Source organism: Rhinolophus hipposideros, assembly GCF_964194185.1.
Source record: "Rhinolophus hipposideros genome assembly, chromosome: 15".
In the NCBI taxonomy this organism is placed as follows: Eukaryota; Metazoa; Chordata; class Mammalia; order Chiroptera; family Rhinolophidae; genus Rhinolophus; species Rhinolophus hipposideros.
In genome coordinates, this window is record NC_138061.1 from 64,695,551 (window position 1) to 64,719,181 (window position 23,631).

The 23,631-nt window shown below is 35.7% G+C and overlaps 1 protein-coding gene across 7 annotated transcripts in view; it reads right to left on the reverse strand.

Annotated features, from left to right (window-relative positions):
* The window catches only part of PARG (poly(ADP-ribose) glycohydrolase), a 141,345-nt gene that overhangs the window by 16,774 nt on the left and 100,940 nt on the right, over positions 1-23,631 (reverse strand). For 6 of the 7 annotated variants that reach the window (XM_081073532.1, XM_081073531.1, XM_081073533.1 and 3 more), the window contains exons 14-16: positions 10,725-10,803; positions 8,965-9,073; positions 1,144-1,249 (exon numbers count right to left, since the gene is read on the reverse strand). In XM_081073532.1, the coding sequence (XP_080929658.1) occupies positions 1,144-1,249; positions 8,965-9,073; positions 10,725-10,803 (294 nt within the window). Of the gene's footprint in view, positions 1-1,143; positions 1,250-8,964; positions 9,074-10,724; positions 10,818-23,631 lie in introns of all 7 variants that reach the window. The other variant, XR_013994939.1, reaches the window with a different exon arrangement.

Consider the following 23,631-nt stretch of genomic DNA (forward strand, 5'->3'; position numbering starts at 1 on the left):
TGATGTGCTGGGAGAGTGACTGCCCTGACACCACAGGGAGAGGGCGGGGAAACTTTGTATTCCCTCCCAGATCTCACCTATGTGTATCCTTTATAATAAAATTATATACTAGCACCATCCTGAGCTCTGTTAGTCACGCTAGTGAATTACCACACGTGAGGGGGATTGTGGGAACCTCCCAACTTGGTAGCCAGTTGGTCAGAGGTGTGGGTGGCCTGGGAGGCACCTCCCCCATCCCCCAGACTTTTGGCTGGAGTGTGACACAGGAGCAGTCTTATGGAGGACTCTGCCCTTAAGCTGTGAGGCCTGCACTACCTCTAGGTAGTCGGTGTCAAGATTGCACTGCAGCACACACAGCTGCTGTCAGACAAGTTAGGCTGGCAGACAGCAGTAACCATCCTCAGTAATGCTATGACACTATTTTCTATAACATACTTTTGAGAATAAAGCAAATGTCATCATTTAGTAAATAGCCAAAAGCTTTGTTGATCAGGTTTTGTGATGTTTTTATACCATACACAATAAAATGCCAGTAATGTTGATCCTTGGGTACCCCAATGCCTCCTTATCTGTGTCATCCATGCAGCTCCCCAAGATGTACTGCCACACACGGTGCACCTCTATGAAAGCACGCATTGCTGTGTGCTGTATTGCTCTATGCCTCTCTCTGATATTCTGGACTGTGGATTCCAAAGCAGGGACCACATCTTATTCCCCTTTGTATTCCCAGAGCAAACCACAGTGCAGGAGGCAGAGAAAATGCCCCATAAATTTGGTGAATGAATGAGTCTGCGAAATAGCTCTGTCCACAAAATGACTTCTGTGAAGCAACCTGCTTGAGCGGGTGCTTTGGTTTGAAACTTCATAGCCATTTGGACTCTTCCCTCTCTCTAGTCAACTAAAGAGAAATTTAGTTGTCTGGGAGATCAGAGAAATAAGTGACCCCTGAAGGGAAACAGTAAATAAAAATAAAAATTCCTTTAAACACCGTAAGACAAAAGAGGATGCTGTGAAATACTCTTTTCCTCTTCTCTGAGATACTGTGGTCTCTTAAGATGAAAGAACATTAGCAACCCAGTATGAAACACTACCTTTTCTCCTGAGTCAGAATGCTAGTATCCTTGTAACAGCTTATCCACTCACCTTTTAATCTGGCATCACCCCCAAAGGCACCGCAGCCCCAGTTTCCCGTGGCCACTGCAGAAAGATTCTCTGAAGAAACTCCAGGACGGAGAAATCCACAGTAAGCCTTCAGGAGGAAAGAAATATCAAAGCACATGAATAACTAGACACTAACAGTCTTTTTGACTGATTCTTAGGGGCCAAAGTAGAGGGAAAACAGAAAATCAGAGGATTATACAAGGAAGAGAGTAAGAAATGATCAATTCTAATATTTATTTGCTTTGATACTGGGCAAATCCAAGCCCTTAAACCAATACAGATCTCGGTTTCTTTTTCCAACTCAAAGACATATAAATGGAAATATCAGAGATATTTCAAGAACGGATAGTATCACAATTACAAACCACCAATAAAGGGAGGAAAGACACTTCAGACACTTTCATTAGAAAGTTCCTGATCACCATTTTTTCATTAAAGTAAGGGGTTATAATTATTATGCTTCCTCAGCACTCTCTCTCTGAATTATTGGGGCTAGATTAATAACTAACTAGATTTTTAAATGTGCTTCCTGCCACTAAAATGCTTAACAATAAGTAAGCAACTGTATAGAAAAGGGATTCCTACACCTGGTTACAAAATAACCTTAGGATCCCTTCCAGCTCTCTCTGAATTATTGGGACTAGATTAATAACTGTGACTAGATTTTTAAATGTGCTTCCTGCCACTAAAATGCTTAACAATGAGTAAGCAACTGTATGGAAAAGGAATTCCTACACCTGGTTACAAAATAACCTTAGGATCCCTTCCAGCTCCAAGATCTCTAGTTTCACAGCTCTGTTTGAAACTAGAATATTTTAAAATTTGCCATAACCTGAGAAAGGAACAATATGTCCCGAGGATGCTGGCTAAATATTAATTACATGAACAGTTCACTTTGTATATGAGAAGACTGCAGTTTAAGGTTAAGGTCCCAGAGTTTCTGGTTTCCATTTCTTTGCTGTCAGCCTAGTTGGTCTTTCTGTCTCCTAAGAGTTCTTAGTTTTCTGAAACTATCAGACTATATTCCGAGGTTGAATACAATCGCAAAGCAATCTCCCCTGGGTTCTCTTCAAGTATGAAACAAAGCCGAAAATATAGCTTATGCATATAGTCAATAAAATAAAAAGAATAATCTGTGACAAATGTTCCCAGAGAAAACCCAAGGATAAAGAAAGATGCTCTATGAAAGCCATACAAAGAAATACAGTAAATTGCTCTCTGAAGTTTGCACAAAGGTATAAAAATTTACTTTACACACTGTCTGGGTGGATTAACAAGGCTATTCTTTCCAACCCCTCCTAGGCTGTAAATCCTGACAGATATTAATAAGTCGCTACCAGACCATTATTCAATGACGTGGTACAGAGCTTACACGAGAACTCACAAATTTACCTGTATAATCAGATGCAGGGAGCTTCTGAAAATCTCTTTCAGGTGAAAAATATCAAAAACCTCAATTTTTTGAGCAAGTTCTTGAAAGACAAAGTCTCTCTCTCTCTGCCTTTGTGCCAACAAGAGGGAGAACAACCTCACTGTCAGACGAGATATAACTCTGCCACTTGGTTTCCTGTCAAATTCTCCTAACATGCCTACATGAAGAGAAAGATTCCGTAGTTTCCTAGTTTGTGTCATTTCTGTTTTGTACTGTCAGAATGGTTTTAGTCTCTTCCTCACTGCTGTCTCTACATAGCTGGGCTAACTTTTCTTTAATGAACAAAAATAGCTTAGTGAAACTAAAGCCTAACTACAGAAAATTTGAAATATTTAGATTATTAGAAGCAAAATCTAACGTAAAGCATTAACCAATTTTGCTAAAAAAAAAAAAAATCTATCTTTAAAAAATGGCCACAACTAAAACAAACTATAAGACTGAAATTAATCTGCATTTGGTGTTTTTATCAAATAAAATAAAACTTTAAAAAGTTAATCAGATAGAACTGAAATGATAAAACAATCACATAGTACTTAGATGTAAGAATAACTGTTTATAATGATTAAATACAAAATTCTTTTATTCTATTAAAACCAAGCATTTCCAAGGTCAGAAACAGGAGAGAAACAGTAAGCTCCTCTGAATTCCCTTTAGAAGGACAACCCAAGCTTCTCCCTTCTCCAGTAAGGAGAGGGACCCCTCAAATTATAGAGACCAGGGCAGGGCCACTACTCAGGAAATCCCCTCCTTTTATAGGAGTAATTGAGCTCCTTTAATAAGAACAAAAGAGACCTGAAAAGTGCTGCCAAGTTGTTACTTCACAGGGAAAGGTACTAGGAGTTCTCAAGAGCTGCACCCTGGCAACAAATACTTTACTTCCTCCACCCAGAACCAGGGCACTTGAGGAGATTAATCAGAGCAGTAAGAGTCAAAGAAAACCAGCTTGAATTTCACTCACATCCTGACATGACATTCACCAGTGCAAGAGCTACTTATTGTCACTAATAAACAACTTTAAAAGGAAAAAAGGAAATACTCATACCTCAGCACAGTAAAGTAGAAGATACCAATGAACAGTCATACCTTAGAACTAGTTTTGATGGGAAGGGAAGAAGAGAGGGAAGATAAAGGTAATTTTGGAGTCCTGAAGGCTTCAAAAGAGAAGCAAAAGGCAGGAGGAAAACATTGGTATCTAGAGTTAAAAACTAGAGCCTAACCAGGAAGTGGTGAGGACAGATGCAGGAAGGAAACTAAGAAAACCGTAGTAAAACCCCACAGGCCCAGAACTGGGTCCAGGAAACAGATGGTCCTCAGGGGAATAGTCACAAACATTCACGCAAGGACATGAGTTATATATAATATTGTATACCAACTATACTTAAAAATAAATAATTAAAAAAATAATCTTTTGAAAGAGAATAAAATATTAATTAGAAGTCTTAAAATTATCTTTAGACTCAATAATAACAATTTTGCAAATTTCTTGTTATTTGATTAAATAGCAATTGTACAAAGACGTTTATTACTATACTATGTATAATAAAAAATTGGGACCACCTAATTGTTCAAAAACAGTAGTTAAGTCACAGTATATCGATACAACCAATTTTGTGGCCATTAAACATTAATTATTAAGATTATTAAAAAGTATGAAAAATATTTACAATATATGATTAATAGGTAAAATACAAAATTGTAAGTAACTTTTGAACACATTTATATGAAACTAAATATTCATGTAAGAATACCTACACAAACAAAAACAACTATTTGAAAGTAGGATTATGGATGACTTTTTTGTCTTTAAAATAACTGTAACATTGGTAAATTGATTTTGCTTTTTAAAAATGCAATATAAAATGAAGGTCTTATGCAGACCTTAGTTTCCTCATGTGTGAAATTAAACACTAGATTAGGTATCTCTTTGGTTATTCTGATTCTGTATATTGAGAGACTTAAGGGAAAACTCACTAAAAATGATACATTTTGAACTAATATTCCTGAAAAGTAAAGTGACACTTTAAGATCATAAATGATTAGATGTTAAACTTCTTAGAAATATCAGCAGCAAGTATTGATAAGTTTTATTAACCAAGCAAGCTCTGGTTTAATAACAACCCCCTTCCAAATTTGGAGATGGGTAATAAAAAAATAAAATAAAAAAGTCAATAAACAAATCAATTTAAAAAAAGGTAATGGTGGTTATTTCCTGCTGGGGTGGTCTCTTTACTGTTAAATGTCTGATTCAGAAGCCTCCTCGAAATATATTCATTACTTAATCTTACTGGAATGAGTCTAACATGGCTCAATACAACTTTTCACAGATGATTTCTTTCTTCCCTTGCTGAGCTATTTGCCACTTTTGCAAGCTGGAGTCATAAGTATTTCCAATCACAAGGTAATTCTCTTCTAGAATGTCACCCAGTTGATTTCTCACAGGATAAAACATAGCTTCACAGCATCAGTTAGACAAAAGGAGACTAATTCTTCTTTTTAAAAACCAACTCTACTTGCAGGTGACATGTGGGGCCAATAGGAGAGGTAGAGCCTGGATGGAGCAGACTGTTTCCAGAGGTAACAAGGCACTTTGTGGGACTGCCCTTTCCATTATTATCCGGTTATTTCCATTATTATCCATTATTACGCCTAAAAGCAGCAGAGAGGCCTGCAGAGTTCAAAGATCCACACTGAATTCTGATGGTGAAAACTGGTCTGATGCTTTGTTGCTTCATTTAGAAAAATGGAGTTTTTCTATTCCTTCCTACTTTCTCTCTGGCATGAAAAAAACAGTAGAAGTGCCACGGCCACGGGCATCCTCATTGCCTAACTTCAATAAACCTTGTTTTGCTTTCTTAAAAAAAAAAAAAAAGTAGAATTGTGCGAGTCATCTCTAAAGTGATTTAATAAAAGACTTCTGCTTTAAACCTAAATTGACAAAACACAGTGTAAAACATTTAATATTCTCTCCAAGTGGTGCTGTTTATGGAAAACTCTGTTGCTTGTACTAAAATTCATAACTCTATTTTAATAGGTAAGTGTAAATAATAAATGATGAAATGCTTTAATGTAGAATACCCAAAGTTATTTGGATTAGTTTTCTAAGGAAGTCATCAATATATTTAACAAAATCATTTACTGCTTTCTTCTTTTCTCAATGATAGAATTAGAAAACTAATTCTGTGCTAAAAGAGCAAATGTTTTCAATATAGTGAATAAAATAACATACATTTATCAAATGCCTTCCCACGTGCCAGGCCTGAACCAGGTGCTTTCTCAGTGTTACAAAATGTGTCAACGGGCACCTGTGAAATACCAAGGAAATACACCTGTGGTATTTCCTTGTCTCGTGGGAATTTACTAAATAGGCTGGGTGAAGGGGATTCTCAATTTTCCTTGAAAAAGTGTATCAAACAGAAAAGGGTACTGAGAAAAGCATTCAGTGGCAGCTTGCTCACAGTACAGGAGAATGACTGAAAGAGGTAAACTAGGCACACGTGCTTAGAGAAGATCATGTGTCTACCAAATGTGGGAATAACCTTCATGACATAAGACTGAAATAGGTAAAAAGTCTAGAAAGACATACAATGATAGTAAAGGTGGGAGGAGCTAGATATTAAAAAAGTAATTTGAAGGAAGGGAACCTGGATCCAAGTCCTGGCTTCCTCACTGCCTATCTGTGTGACCTGGGGCAAATCAGTCTTAGTCAGCTTCCTGGGGCTCAGTTCACTGTCTCTAAATCAGAGATTAGAATCACTGTCTACACCTCCCTGGGTGGTTAGGATTAAATCAGACACCGAATCTTAAGGGCTAAGTAGAGTGCCTAGCATATAGTAAGCACTCAATGTTAGCGATTATTCTTACTATTGTTACTTGAATAATTTTTTAAAGTTTCTACATGCATTTGACTGAATCTTCTGTGACATATAAATTGGACTTGATTGCATATTGACATAAATAATGGTAGGTTGAACACAAACAGAGAACTGCATTACTATACATTAAAAGGTAATCCGTCTGCTTCATATTGTTTCATCTGTTTCACACTTGAATTGACACTGGATTTACTGGGCTTTATTTAGCATTTAAAGAATATTTAGGAAATATCCACAAATTTGTAACATTTTGAGTGATCTGAGATGTATTTATATCTAAAAAGTTTATCTTAAAAACTGTACTGGTAATACGGAAGAAGTTTAATTAATCATTGACTAACTCATTTAGCAAATATTTTTTAGAAGTTCCCATCAGTAAGGCAGTGTGCCAGGCACTGAACCGACCTGAATGAAATTAAACGTCTTCTGAAGGCTATTTAAAGACTCATTCTTTTTGTATAAAGTGTATCTCATAATGACTCTACATTCTACAAATAAATGCTTTTCAATGTTGGTAACACAACTAACAACCTATTCACATACATCAAAGCTTCACATTTTTAAAATTTCTGGTGTCTTTGAGGACTGGTAAACTGAAGTTGGTGTTATACAAGTAGATGCAGAGAACATCAACTGGTCATGGGGAATTAAAAAAGAAAAGACTTATGTATGCCCAGGCTTATCTTTTAAAAAGATCCTATTTGTTGATAATTTCTAAAAGTGAATGATCTAGCACGTACAGAAAGTATCTATGGGAATACAGACTTTATCCATAAAAAAGGGGGCCTTTAAACCTGTGCTAATATATGATTATGCTTAAACACATTTCCTTTTCATGTATGTCCCTCCAAACTACCTACTGCTTGTATAAATGTCTTCTGGTATCAATGATCATGTTCACGTGTACGTTTGTTTAATACACAATAGCTAATGAAAATTTAAAGATAAATCTTCTTATTCTACTTGATATACTATATGATAAAAACATGTGCTTGGGGACAACTGCTACAAGACAAGAGTTTGGAACAGTGAAAGCAGGCTCACATTTACAACTACCTAATATTAGGTTGGTGCAAAAGTAATTGTGGCTTTTGTAATTGTTTTTAACCTTTTAAACCACAATTACTTTTAGATCAACCTAATATAATAAAAGATATTCTTCAGGCAAATGTCTGACTTTCAAAGAGTCAGGTGAAAGAGAGAAATTTAACTATTGATATACCAAAGAACAGTCTTTCTGGATAACGGAATTACTTTTTAAAAAAGATAAATGATATCTGTTAATAAGTTCAGCTTTGGAAAACAATGCATTTATTCTTCAAACTTTTTGTGAGATTCCTTTGAGAACACTAAACATTGAAATAACCTAATAAATTATTTATAAGAACATGTCCAACAATAAGATTCTCAAGTAGATTAGGATATATAATAATAAATGTAATCATATTCATAGTATCTACCAAGTTGTAAGTGTAAAAAAAGCCTTTCTGTTTTATCTGGTTGTTTCTTTTCCGAATAATAGACAGGCAAGGTGGTTCAGCTGAGAGAAGAGGAGACTCACAGAGACAGTTCCTGCGGTGAGACTCAGGGAGAAGATGGGGAGACGTGGGAGCAGATGCCACACGCAGCCCAGTCTCCCTGCAGTGGTACGCCCAGGCTGCTGTCATTACCAAGTTCATGTGTAGGGATTGGAACACATATACCTACGGCAAAACTACAAACCTCATCATCTTAATAAACAATTTCATAACTAAATCCTACTTGTGGGCGTTAAACAATGGTTTTCAGAATTGGGTCAGTCTTCTTGATTTTGAGAGAACTCTGAAGAACTAAAGAAAATACCAACTGTCTTGGTAAGACCCTAAATCTAGAGAATAGTATCAGCACTCTATTGTGTAATCGAGTTTATTTATTATGGTGAACAGTAGTGAAAATTTGAACTAACAATAGAAATGGCTCTTTTTAATTTTTCTGTAATACAATTAGAAAAGAAAGTAATTATAGTAGACAGCATTAAGTGTCACAGAAAGTCACAGATTCCATCACAATATATTAAATTACGAAATTGATGTACAATTCACACATAATTCTTACAAATAACAGAACAATATAACTTGCCTTTTATGGTTTATCTCTGTTTACCCTGACAGCATACCTTATAGAGGAAACGTCACTGGGTAGGTCTAAAAGAACGTTCAGGATTTGTTCAGTCCTATGTGCTTTTACACTGACAATGTTCCAAAGCAGCTAAAAGTACTTGATGAGATAAATGCATGTGTGGGCTTCATGTTAAGCAACAGTCTATCTCGCATCAGTAATCAAACAATTACGAAATGGAAAGTACATCTTGTACAAGCAGACAGACCCATTAAATCAGGAGAGCTGTGGGCAGACATACTGACACTACAAGAATTACCAGAAAGCATTAATTTCAGCATTAATAAAATGACAGTAAATAGATCACAGCGGCCAGATGAAATAAGAAATAAGGTTACTGGCCTTGTTAAGCTCACGTCTGATTTTCTCAGGCACAAACTGGTCGAGGTAGCGTCTGAAGTGAAGGGCATCGATGGCGACAATCTCGGTGCAGCGCCGCTGCCAGTCGTCCCTATGGCAGAAAGAGGGGACACCAGGGTAGGGGAGGGGTGAACGGCCCTCACACAGTGAGAGCCTCCCATATTAGGCTTCTGAGACTGGCAGGGTTAAAAAATTAAGAACGAATGAACAAACAAACCAACCCATGGCTACGGGTCTCAGCAGAACAGGAAGGCAGAAAACACCATTTTATTCTAGATTCCAAGGCATACAAGTGTGGACTGCTGGGCATTAAACAGCAAAATGAAAAATCAGGAGAGACAACAAACATGATGTATTGTAAACGGGTACATTATTTATTATGAGTCTTAAGGGTTAAAGGATTTGGGGGCAAAAAAAAAGAGGCACTTAGTTCTTTGTTTTCATCTAATACTAAAGACATGGCATTTGTATTTCGACAAGAGCTCATTCCTCCTTTGTTTTGAAAGACCTGCTCTAGGTCACTGAGGACGTGACATGACCATATATTGTCCAAGAAATAATCCCAAGAAGTCAAGTGTTACAAAAACTGTGTAATGACTCAGTACAACATTCTACCTACTGTGCTCAATTCTGAATGTGTGAAATTGTTTTTAAAAAGCCAAAGACAGCAGAGCAGACAATTACACAATGCCTGTGGAAAGAGGAAGGACTGGGTGAGATGATTTTGGAAACATGAAATTCCAAGTATTTCATTTCTTACCAACTTGCATATATTGATATGCCAAGCAACTTTCCACACTGAAGAACAGCAATAAAAACCTTCATGTTAGTCTATAAATAATTCTCAGGAGTTAAACATCTACACAGATAATTGCTGCAACTACATATTTCAACCAAAACAAAGTGAAAGAGACCAGGGGCTGGACTTGAGCTATTACAAAGTCCGCATGGCTACATGGGCAATAGCTGATTCTTTCTGCCACGATGGCTTTTTCATTAACACATGCACGTGTGCACAAACACGCAACACATACACATACAGGCACATACACACACGCTTTCAGGCATCATTTCTGTAAAAAATTACCTCTGATAAACCAACTTGGTGGGGGAAGGATGTTAACATGTAAACATATAAATAAAAAATAGTAAACATATAATAGTTAACAGATATAGTTTAAAATATAAAAATATGTTAAAAAATAGTTTAAAATACAATAGTTAAAAATAGTTAAAAAATAGTTAAACATATAATAGTTAACATGTAAACATATAAATAAAAAATAGCAGCAGCCAAGTTCACTGTAAGTTCTGCTGTCAACTGTTTCATGGCATTAGGCAAATTGTCTGAACATAGGTTTTCCCCAGCTACCTAATCTCCCAGAAAAGTTAAGGATAACGAAACATGCTGTTTAAAGGCTTTAAGCTATAATTAGAACCTATACTAAATTAGTTTGGTCTTGGAAGTTAAGCTCCATTAACTGCTTAGCTTGGCAGCAAAGAGGTAAAGAACTGCTGAGAGCTCTGTCTTTCTTGTTCTTGACTTAGGCTTTTGGCTTTTATTTCTCTGTTCTTCTCTTGGGCATAAAGAGATGGTAATACTATTTTAATTACTAATGAACCTATAATACTGAATTTTAAAAGAAAGTTAAATTCCTGAAATAAGAATAACGGGAGGCAGGATGTACAGGTCACATTCCTTAGCTTTGGCCATGCGATACTAAAGTCAGAAACGTACTCACCTTTCACTCCCATCTTCATGGCTGCGGGCCCAACGATACGTTTCGGCATAGCCTGTGTATTCACTGTACTGTTCAGTACCTGAAACAAATAATCTGCCAATATTATTTTTCAGAAATATTTTCCTACAAGCTACACCTTCTTAAAAAGTATAAATAAACTTATTCCTCCTTTCTGGAAATACCTTATTGGCAAATGTCAACTGAAAACCAGTAACAATTAAAAAACAAACAAACATTGGTCTTAATGACTTGTTATTATTTCCCATAGAGAAAAGAAACGATGCCTCCTAAACCCACCACAGTGTTTATCATACAGTGACTGAATGTCCCATTCAACATAGAAAACAAAATATGCTGTCATACTCATTTCCATCTCTTATGAGGAGTGCAGCAAGACTGTTTTGTAAAAGTCCCCTGTCTTCAATGTCAGTAACCTGATGATATATTTAGTTTGTATTGCTGAGGAAAGAAATTTTAAAGGCATTCCCTGCTAAGAAAAGTATTATTAAAATTAAATCTAGGATTTGCCTATCAATAAGCAAGGTACTTCAAAAAGGCTTGGTAAGACCACGATATTATGGCATGAGATGAAAGGGAGGGAAAAAGGCATAATTAATGTCAATCTGATGAGAACATGTATCAAGCTTGCCATGTACCAGATTTCTAATTCATGGTACCTGAACATATCAGGAGGGATGGTGTCAAAATTGTTCCACTATTTAACTAAATAAGTTCATTCCAATTCCTATGGTCAACTCAATAATCACTTTAGTTTTCAAGAATGGAAAAAACCCCAAAAAACAAAAAAATAGTAAAATGAAGAGCTGAAAACCCTGAGCAAGATAATACCACACATATAAAAAAAGAAAAAAGACAAAAAAAAAAAACCCAAAAGCATTGATAACTAAGAGTATTTTTTTAGTACAATTGTCCTAATTTTGCCCGTAAATAAAATGTAAGCAGACTGACTCTTTCAGGCAGCTGAACTACCACTTGTGAACAAACGACTACTCACATAATAAAGGTCCAATACTGAAAATATTTACGACAAAGACTTAATATACAGGGGAAAATGATTCTAGAATATACAGTGTTTCAGAAAATATAAATTTATAAAAAACAGAGAACATATTTAATAAAAATAAAAAGAATACAAAATCAAATCATGACATGCTAATTATGAACTGTCAGTTATTTATCCAAAATCAAATTAATTCAATTTTGGGGGTTGGGTTAACTTGTTACATGTTTACTTAACTCTGAAGCTTTTATATGCAAAGCATAATAAATGTAGTGATGAAGATTACAAATGGCCTCTTTATTTAACTATCAATTTATACACAGAGGAACACATTAAATATCACCATGAAGACATAATCAGGAAAATTCAGACTCTGGAAAACTCTATAGGACCAACATAAAGAAAGAAAGAGAGGGAGGGAGGGAGGGAGTGAGGGAGTGAGGGAGGGAGGGAAGAAAGAAAGGAAGGAAGGAAGGAAGGAAGGAAGGAAGGAAGGAAGGAAGGAAGGAAGGAAGGAAGGAAGGAAGGAAAGAAGGAAGGAAGGAAAGGAAAGGAAGAAAGAAGGAAGGAAGGGAGGAAGGAAGGAAAGAAAGAGAAAAGGTAAGGAAAGAAAAAAGGGAGGAACCTATAAATTAAAGGAAACAAACATGAAAATACTAATCATAAGACAATGGGCATAGTATATTAATACTGGATAAAGCTGACTCCAAAGTTAGAGAGTATTATGAAAGATAAAGAAGAACATTTCATAATGATAAAAGGGTCAATTCATCAGAAAGACATAACAATTATGCTTTTATTTTGGTAGAACATTTGAAGAATCAATTAATGAAATTCATCTATTAACAGATTAAAGAACCCCACATAATCGTATCAAAAGTTGCAGGAAAGATAAAATTCAAACACCATTCATGATTAAAACTCAGCAAAACTGAGAATAAAAAGGAACTTCCTCAATCTTATTAAAGATCACTACTTAAAAACTTACAACTAACTTCATATTCAATGGTGAAAATATTCCACCTAAGATCTATTAAAAAACAAAATTCAATTGAGCAAATTTTAAGGATATTATTGGCTTTATTCAATGATTCATGGATTGGCAGCATCCCACTTGGCAGACAGAAAGGAGCTCAGAAGAGCTGTACAAAATGAAAGGCTTTTACAGACAGAAGGGAACAGGACAAGGAAATTATAAAAGCAAAGAGCCGATTGTTTCAGGCGAGGTCACCTTCTTTTAGGGGACAGCAGAGGTCTATCAGGCTGACAACCTCACTAGTGCTGACCAGGTAATTCCAGATTGACTGGTTTAAGATTCCACTCCCGGGGAAGGCTGAAACTGTAAATAAGTTATGTATTAAATCTCAGTTTGGGGCGGCCAGTTGGCTCACTTGGTTAGACTGCAGTGCTCGTAACACCCAGGTTGCCAGTTCGATTCCCACATGGGCCAGTGAGCTGCGCCCTCCACAACTAGACTGAAAAACAATGACTTGACTTGGAGATGGGCGGCCTATTGGCTCAGTTGGTTAGAGCACAGTGCAGCAGTGCTCATAACACCCAGGTCGCTGGTTCAATTCCCATGTGGGCCAGTGAGCTGAGCCCTCCACAACTAGATTGAAAACAACTTGACTTAGAGCTATGGGTCCTGGGAAAACACACTGTTCCCCAGTATCCCCCAATACAAATTTTTTAAAAAATCTCAGTTTGGTTATGTGGGCTTAGCACAACTGACTCCATTTTGGGCCTGTTGTCTCTTTTTTAACAGATCAAGGTAAGGATTATCACTCTCATCACTTCTATTCAACACTGCAGTGAAGGTCCTAGCCACTGCAATAAGGCAAGAAAAAAATAAGTCATAAAGTGTAAAAAAGTAAGACTACCATTATCTGCACACGTCATGATTATTTCTGTAGCAAATCCTAAGGAATCACAAAGAAAGAAACGAGGATGGGGGAGGAAGAAAAGGAAGAGAAAAGAAAGAAAAGCTTATTTCAATAAATGCAGTAAGATCAAAGTTATGTCTATATACTAGCAGCATACAGTGGGAAAACAAAACTTTTTAAAAAAATCATAGCATCAAAACCCATAAAATTTGGAATACTATTTTGCCATAAGAAAAGATGAACTAGTACTAACATGGATGGATCTTGAGATTATTAGGCTGAGCAAAATAAGTCAGACAGAAAAAGTCGAGAACCATGATTTCACTGATATATAGTATGTAAAACCGAAAACAACAAAAGAACAAGACAAACAAATGAAGAAACAAAAACTCATAGACACAGACAATAGTTTAGTGGTTACTAGAGGGTAAGGAGGGAGGGGTTGGTAGATGAGGGTAAAGGGGATCAAATATATGGTGATGGAAAGAGAACTGACTCTGGGTGGTGAACACACAATGTGACATATATAGATGATGTAATACAGAATTGTACACCTGAAATCTATGTAACTTTATTAACAATTGTCACCCCAAGAAACTTAAAACAACAACATAAAAATGTAATAAAAGGTGTAGAAGATACCATCAAGAAAAAGTAAAGATCTAATTAAATGGAATGATAGACTATGTTCAGGGAGTAGAAGACTCATTACTGTTATAATATCAGTTTTCCTCAATCTTGTTGATAATCCTAGCAGACTTTTAAAAATAGTAATTGAGAAAATAATTCTAAAATTTACATGGAAATGCAAATAACCTAGAACAGCCAAAACATTTTCGCAAAAAGAACAAAATTGGAGGATTCAACATTTACAAGTTGACCCTTGAACAATGCAGGGGATCAGATCATTAGGGGTGCCGAACCTTGAAAAGTCGAAAATGTGTATAACTTTTGACTCCCCAAAACTTAAGTCGTTCCTTGGTAACCATGGGGGGTTCTAGAACCACCCTTCCTCTCCCACAGATAACAAAACTGCAGATGCACAAGTCCCCTATATAAAATGGCGTACATCAATGCATATAGTAGTCCATCCGTATACGTATACTTCCAACCAAGGATCAAAAACAGTACAGGTATTGGAAAAAAAAATCTGCAAATAAGAGGACCTGTGCAGTTCAAACCCATATTGTTCAAGGGTCAACTATACTTGGTCTTGGCCTAAGGAAAAACCAATAGATCAACGGAACAAAATAGAATAGGTAAATCCACACTTGCCCGGGCAATTGGCTTTTCACCAAAAAGTGCTAAAACAATCTATTGGGAAAAGAATAGTCCTTCCAACAAATGTTGCTGAAATACTTAGATATTCATATCAAAAAACCCCAAAAATATAACCTTCAACTGCTACCTCACATTATGAGTGAAAATTATTTTGAGATAAATATAAACATAAAACCTAAAACTATAAGACTTCTAAGAAGAAAACATAGGAGAATGGCTTTATGACATTGGGGTAAGTAAAGATTTCTTAGACAGGATAAAGAAAATAGTAACCTCAGTAATTTTTTTTTTTTTAAACTAGATCAACATTAAAATACTGTTAGGAAAATGCTTAGGCAAGACTGGAGGAAAAATATTCTGAAAACAAGTATTTGACAAAAATTTGTGCTCAGATTATTTGAAGAACTCCTACAAGCCAATAATAAAAACAAATAACCCAACTTAATGGGCAAAAGACTTGAACATAAACTTCACAGAGGCAGGTAAACAACTGGCTAATGCCTACAAGAAATCGTCATCAGAGAAATGTAAATTTCACTAGTCACCAGAGAAATGTACATTGTAAGCACTATAAGCTACCTCTACATACCCAACCGAATGACTAAAATAAAAAAGAATGACAACATTGAATGTTGACAAGGATGTAGAACAAGTAAAACTCTCATATATTGCTGGTAGAACATAAAACGGACAATAAGTTTAGAAAACGTTTTGGCAATTTCTTACAAAATTAAACATACATCTAGCCTTTAACCTAGAAATTACACCTAGGTATTTACCCAACAAAAACTGAAAATGCATGCCCACAAAAACTACGTACTAGAATGCTCATAATAGCTTTATTCATAATAGTTTTATATTGGTCAGGGTTTGACCACAGAAACAGAACTAGTAGGAGTTCCGTATTAGGAGACTTACTGCAAGGAACTAGCTCACACAATCAGTGGGGCTGACTACGTAGCGAGTCCTAAGGACAGGCTAGACTCTCAGGCAGAGGCTGAGGCTGCTGTTCACAGGAGGAATCTCTTCTTCGCAGGGAAGCCTCAGTGCTGCTCCTAAGACCTTTCAACTGACTGAATCAGACCCACCCAGATTATCTAGGACAATCTCCATTATTTAAAGTCAACTGATTATGGATTTTAATTACATCTGTAAGATATTTTTACAACAACACCTAGATTAGTGTTTGAGTAACTGGGGGCTATAGCCTAACCAAGTTGACATATAAAAAAGACCATCATAAGCCTAGAAGTGGAAACAATTCAAATATCTATTAATAGGAAATAGCAAGTGGCATAATCACACAAATATTACTTAGTACTAAAAAGAAAGGAACTAATACACTCAAAAACATACATGAATCTCATAGAAATTATGCTGAGCAAAAGAAATGAGGCACAAAAGATCATGTACTATATAAATTTATTTACATGAACTTCTAAAAAGACAAAACTAATTTATGATAAAAAAAAAATTGTGGTTGTTGCTGGGGCTGGCCTGGAGACTGATCAGAAAAGGACCCAAGGATTTTTGTCTGGTGTGATGAACATGTTGTTCTATGTCTTAACAGGGATGTGGGACACAAGGGTATATCTATTTGCCAAAATTCACCAAATTATGCATTTAACATTGTGTCCCTTAGGCCAAGACCAAGTGAGGGAGGGAGAAAAGGAAGAAGGAGAGAGGGAAGGAAGAAGGCAGGCAGGCAGGCAGGAAGGGCTATAAACTAACACTGAACTCCATTTAACAGGTTTGCTTTTTGCAATGACATGGCTTAGAAGTTCTGAAATCACCTTTTGTGTATTCTAGGTTTAAGCAAATGAGAAAATAAACGGAGGACAGCGGGAGACACATTTTACATTGTTGGGGAAATGAGTTCCAAATATGGAAAAGGGGAAGAGGAGAATGTATGTTGTGATGTCGGATGGGAATGGGAGACAGCCACACGATTTCAGCTGGATGTGTGTCTGTGTACGCATGTGTGTGTCCAACATGTATGCCCCAGTTCTGTCTGACATGAGGATACAGAAGCAATGACATTCTTAGTAGCAATAAGCATATGGAGTACTCAAATCTCGATTTCTAAAAACTCATTAAGATCCAGGACTTCCTGGAGAAATGGTTGATTCCACAGCTGGGGAAGGGAATTTACAAGATGAGCCTGGAACATCTTTTTGGGATAAAAAAGGAAGTGCATTAAAGAATGATGACACATTCTAAGGGACACAATAGCTAACTCGAAGGGGCTCCCACTGAACAAATCTGGTAAAATTTAGCATCAAAATAGATAGTAATGGATTATAACCCACTGAATAAAACAAGAATCCATATGACTATACAAATATTTACAAACAAATATACATAAATGAGGGAGAAGGGAAAAATTGTTCCTTACAGTAGTGTGCCAACTACTAAATGTAGAAAGAACAATGAAGTTAAAGAAATTACCAAGGGCTGCTAAAATTAGTGGGTGAAAATTTGATGAGGACAGCATATTTACAGTTTCAAAGTATGTAAATTACATGATTACGGATTAATTGTAAAGACAAAAAGAGTAACTTGACAGTGGAGAAATCTGGCGTTCCCACCTTAACCAAGTCATAACATCCAGTATCACAAATATTGGGACAAACTGTTATTACTTTTCTCCTTAAAAGATACACTGAGTAGGACACATCACTTCAGACTGATTCCTACCAAAATGAATAAATTGAATCTAGTTATAAAAAAACACTAGGCAAACTGCAAAATAACGGACATTCTACTAAGTAATTGGCTTATATATTTGTACTTTAAAAATATCAAGGTGAACAAACACAAGGAAAGGTTGAGAAACTGTCCCAGCGTAAAGGATACATGACAACTATATTCAAGACGTGATCCTGGATTGGATTGTAAACTGGGGAGAGGGGGGGAGCTACAAAAGGTATAATTAAGATAATTGACAAAACTAGAATATTGACTAGGGATTAGCTAATAATACTTTATCAATGTTAAATTTCCTAATTTGGATGACTGTGCTGTACTGACGAAGGAGAATGTCCTCATTCTTAGGAAAAATAGAACAGAATATTTGGGGTAAAAGGGCACAATGTCTCCAATGTACTCTTAGATGGTTCAGGAAAAGAAAATAAATGATAAAGCAGGTAGGGCAGAAATATAAACTGGTGAATCTGGGTGAAGATTATATGGAGATTACTTGTATTATTCTTGCAACTTTTCTGTAAGTCTAAAATTTCTCATACATACAAATACAAAAAACTATATACAAATACTCAATAAAGCTATGAAAAATACTGTCTGAAATACTAAATTAAAAATATGTATTTTCATATATGACTAAAACTTTCCACAATAAAACTTCAAACATTTAAACTCAATACTAGTTTCTAATGTATTAGTTAGCACACTTCATAAAAATAATTTTTCAAAAATTTAACATAATTTATACCTTAATCCTATACTCAGCTATAAATCAAGAAAATAACTACAAAATTAATGTTGTTTCTTGTATGAGCCTTCTGTGACACCATAAGCAGAGTTGGTTGTTCCTTCTCTGTGTTCCACATTTCCCTCCCCTTTCTTCCACATCCCCCCACTCCAGTTCGAGCCGTTGTTTCTCAGTCTAGTTGTGTAGGACACAGCTCCCTGGCCCATCCTGGTATTATGAGCCTTGCGCTCCCCGGGCTGAGGCGGTCGTAGGTTGGCCGCTCACAGCCACTGACGGCCACTCACGCTGGCTGCCCGCGGCTCACACTGACTGCCGGCTGCTCAGGGCAGCCCTGCTCCAGATAGAGCTGTTGTTCACAATCTTAGCTGTAGAGGGCGCAGCTCACTGGCCCCTGTGGGAATGGAACCGGTGATCTCCGCATTAGGAGCACTGCGCTCCAACCACCTGAGTCACCAGGCTGGCCCAGTGTTCTGCATTTAACATCACTAGAGCACTTGACATATTAAATTGAAATCTGAAAATCAATTAATTTCTATACAGTAGCAATGAACAATCAGAAACATTTTAAAAACATATTTGATATATAAAAACATATTTAAAAAAATTTGCAATAGCAACAAAAATATGAAATTCTTAGAGGATAAATCTGAGAATATGTAAAAGTACACAATGAAAAGTATAAAATATTACTGAGAGAAATTAAAGACCTAAACATACAGAGAAATATATCATCCATGTGCCAAAGACTAAATGTTACTAAAATGTCAATTCTCCCCAAATTGACTCAAAGCACTAATAAAATTCCAGCAAGCTTTTTTTGCAGATATTAACAAACTGATTCTAAAATTCACCAAAACAACTCTGAAGAAGAACAAAGTTGGAGGGCTCACACTAACTGATATCGTGAATTATTACAAAGCAACAGTAATCAAAACAGAAAAAGCAAAACCAAAAAGAACAATAAGCTAAGCTACAAAATTGAAAACTTCTGATTTTCAAAAGTCACTGTTAAGATAATGATAAGACACACCACACATATCTGATAAAGGACATGTATCTAAAAAAATAAAGCACTTTCAAAACTCAACAATAAAAAAACAAACAACCCAATTAAAATATGGGCAAAAGGTGGTTTCATGAGTATAGCCGTATGTTAAAACTTAATTACAGACCTGAAAATAGTTTATCGTATGTCAATTATACCTCAATAAAGCAGTTAAAAACTGTAACCTAACTCCCTCACTGGGACTGTTAACTTCTCGAGGGTGGGGATTATACATTATTAACATTGCGTCTACATTAACATCTTGTAATGCAAGAGTATAGAAGCAGCTGAGCAAGTACTTGCCGTATAAACATAATAATTAATGAGAAAAACAGGAAGAATATTGAATTAATAGGTTTAAATAATGACTCCAGAAGTACTTAATTGAAAGTACCATATAATTGACACATATAGAAAATTCCCATTTACAAAGAGCACACACTAACATTAGGAAGTATGAGGAACCCACAGTAAATCCTTAAGTAATGAAATCTCCTTGGACTTCATTTTGTCTTCTAAAATTTAGGCATAATGCTTGTTTACCTCACAGAATTGCCTGGAAAACCAAATAAGATGAGTTTAAAATCCTTAAAAACCATAAAGCAGTTGGTATTGTGTCATTAGACTTCTCTACCCCCTTTGTGAGGGGGTAGAGAAATTAAAGATATATCATTCCAGATATGGGGGTTTAAAAGAAACCTGGTCCACTGGCCTGACAGGAAGAGTCTTGTTCTTTTTTATTTTCTGCCCCCAAATGGCCAAGCCTCATTTTCCTGTTTATAAACAAACAAAAAATGCTGCCAACTCTGATCTCTTAACTATGAAAACAAACACCTGTTCTGTCTATTAAAAAGAAAGTAGTTGAAAAGTATAAATAACAATTATCATATTTCTATTTCAAGTTAGGATGGTTTTAGTCGTCTTTCCTAAGACAAACAAGGTTAGATTTATTTCCTTTAGTTATGGGAAATAAAAATCACACACAGATGCTTCTGCTCTACACAAATTAAATCCTGGGTTTTCTAAGTAGACATCTTTCAAAATTATGTCGACTGTTCTGAAAAACGGATACCCTTAACGTTTCAAATTCAAATTTATTGATAAGCTACAATGAAAATGCAAAGGGAAACTGCTAACAGCAAACAAGAGTCAGAGACTGAATGACCTTTGTGATAGCTCTCTTGGGACAGCCTATAAGACTTCACGTTCAAAGGCAAACCTTCACTTAAGCACAAAACTAGAAGGAACCCATTCAAATCTTTTTAAGACTTCATGACACCTTTATGAGTTTTAGATTAGCAGTTAGAAACATTCTTATTTTCTCTTACTAGTAATGAAAGTTTGTGAACGAACATAGGAAAAATATTTGGAAATTAAAAACATTCTACTTATCAATAGGTTGTGCCCTTAGAAAGATGGTTAATATGAAAGCCACCTACTCTGCTTGTACTACTATCACTCACAGTGGTGATTATGCAGCAGATAAAACACTCTTTCCTTTCATTTCCATGATTAATAAAAATTAAGAAAAGCCAAACTCCAACTGAATATGGATCTTTCCCAATGACCTAGTGTCATTTAAGTTAGCAACGGGCTGTTTTTGTAGCAATGTCATTCTATATATATAAAAAGCAAATACTCTGAGCAATGGTGTCCACTTTTGTCCTTTCTAGCAGTTCTGCTGACACTCACATAAGGATCTGTGATGTCTGGGATAACTGGTTCACTAGAGTGCAGGCTTTATGTTAAACGGACTAACATTCTGCTCAGTAAGTTTCATGTCTAGGCATCTACTTTATGTGTTCACCACACAGAAACAACAAAACGATCTTCCATAACCACAGTAAAACCCTTTCGTATTGAAGCTATTTGCTGCTAGTTGTAGAGGAATATGAGAGAGGGGAAAAAGGGAAAAAGGAAAGATTGGAGTTTTAATTTTTCCTCTATCTATACTTCCTGAAATGTTTTGACTCATGGCTGCCCCAGAGAGGGTCATAGCAAACAGAGAGATAACACGGTCTGGATGAAAGTATTTGCCTGTTTGCATGACCTGTTTCATATTCATTAAAAGTCTGATACCTACCAGATGCCCCACAATGATGACAAATTTAATTTATTTCCAATTTCTCAAACTCTTCTACAGATTCAGGCAGCACAGTCACAGCCATTAGCTCACTGAGCCTAGATGAATCATTGAAGGAATGGGATTGATCAGGCAGATAGATTGCACTGCATGGTTAAAAGTCTCCTAAGAAGGGAGATGGCAGAAATCCAACATCAAATAGATGATGAAATGGCCATTTCCATTAAGAGAACATCACATCACAGATATTAATTAGGAGTCTCTATAATAGAGTTAAGTGGATGTGGGGGAAAAATGCTGAGTTAAAAGTCACCCCAGATGTCCTTAGCCTGAGGTAATTGTGGATGTGAAGGTGAGTCGTGGATCTGCAATTTTCCATTTATTTTACGATGCCTGCAGGTAAGTTAGAGACCAGACGTAACTCTAGAGTGACGATTCTTTTTTAGATCAGGGACAAACTATCTTTAAAAAAGGAAAAAAATTCTAATATTTTCCTTTTATAGGGAAATTACATCCTTTATATACAGCAACATTAATGATAGATGACAAGAGACTTACTACTTTCCTAGTACAAAAGAAATGAAGGAAATGGACAAATTAGCTTTGTGTTTAAATGCCTAGCATTCTATCAACACTTTTATTTCAACGACATACAGCTGACCCTTGAACAACATGGGAGTTAGGGGCACCCGCTCCACATAATCGAAAACCCATGTATAACTTTTGACTCCCCAAAAACTTAACTACTAATATCCTACTGTTGACATAAGCCTTATTGATAACATAAACATTAACACATATTTTGTATGTTATATTTATTATATACTGTATTCTTATGATAAAGTAAGCTAAAGAAAAATGTTATTAAGAAAACTATGAGAAAATACATTTACAGTACTACACTGTATTTCCTGATACTGTAAGTTTACATAGTCAGTTTATAAAAGAAATTGTCTGTCTGTCAGTGTCTATATCATATTGTCTTTTACGATACAAAACCTGTAGATGTTATATGTAATACTAATACTACACATAAAAAAATGAAAATATGAAAAAAGTATAACAATTCATGCATTGGTAACAAAGAAGCAGCAATATGATTGCTTCATGGTTGCTTAGTATAATTGATAAAAATGCTTCACGGTAATAAAAAAAATCTCCAAAAAATTTTCCAATACATTTATTTTTTAAAAATCCATGTACTCATATAAGTAGAACCATGTAGTTCAAACCTGTGTTGTTCAAGGGTCAACTATAAATTCATCTCAAAAGTTGATGGAATATTTTGTTCTGAGTCTTCAGTTCAAATCTAGCTTATCTGCTGAAAATTAAAATTCTTTTGAAGTATTATTTGATACACCCAAATACTGGAGACAGTCACCTTTCATATCTTCAGAGCTCTCTAAAACAGTATGAGACCAATATTCAAATTATTTATTTGCCTACAATGGATTTATGACAGTTTAATTTTTTGTTCTGTAATTCCATGTATTGTCTTCTTCCCTCATACCTTCCAACTGTGTTCTTTGTATCTGTATATATAATAAACAAACAACAAATGAATATAGCTAAACCAATATGTGAGTTGAGAAAGCACTGAGAATAAAAGCATTCTATTATTTCATGTCAGTACAATTTGGAACACAATCTCTATCCAAGAAGAAATTCCTTTGCTGAGGTTCCATTCTTAATTTCCTATATAAACTCAGACAATTAACAATTGTTATATTTTTTGCCTTACCACACCAAAAAAAGACTCACAATGACATTATAAAAAAATAACACAGGCTATCTAAGGATGTGAGATAACTTATTGAAAGCCCCTCAACCAACAAGTACTTATAAAAGATAAGGACGCATCGGAAAAACTGATGGGGTAAAAATCTTTGAAAATTTTCTCCTCTCTAAAAGCAATAAGAATACTGGTAAAATTGTGAGACTCAACATTTTCTGAACTGTGAGAGTCATCCAAAGGCTTGCAGCAGTCCAAAGAGTGTTTAATAGAGGAAAAATGACTCAATCTTGGTAAAAAGAGTGAGTTTTGTGGTCTTGAACCTGCCCTGTTCCTATTCTGCTCTCCCAAGCTCTGCAGTAGCCTTAAAAAACCAAGAGCATATAATCACAGTGAACACCAGGAGACTGG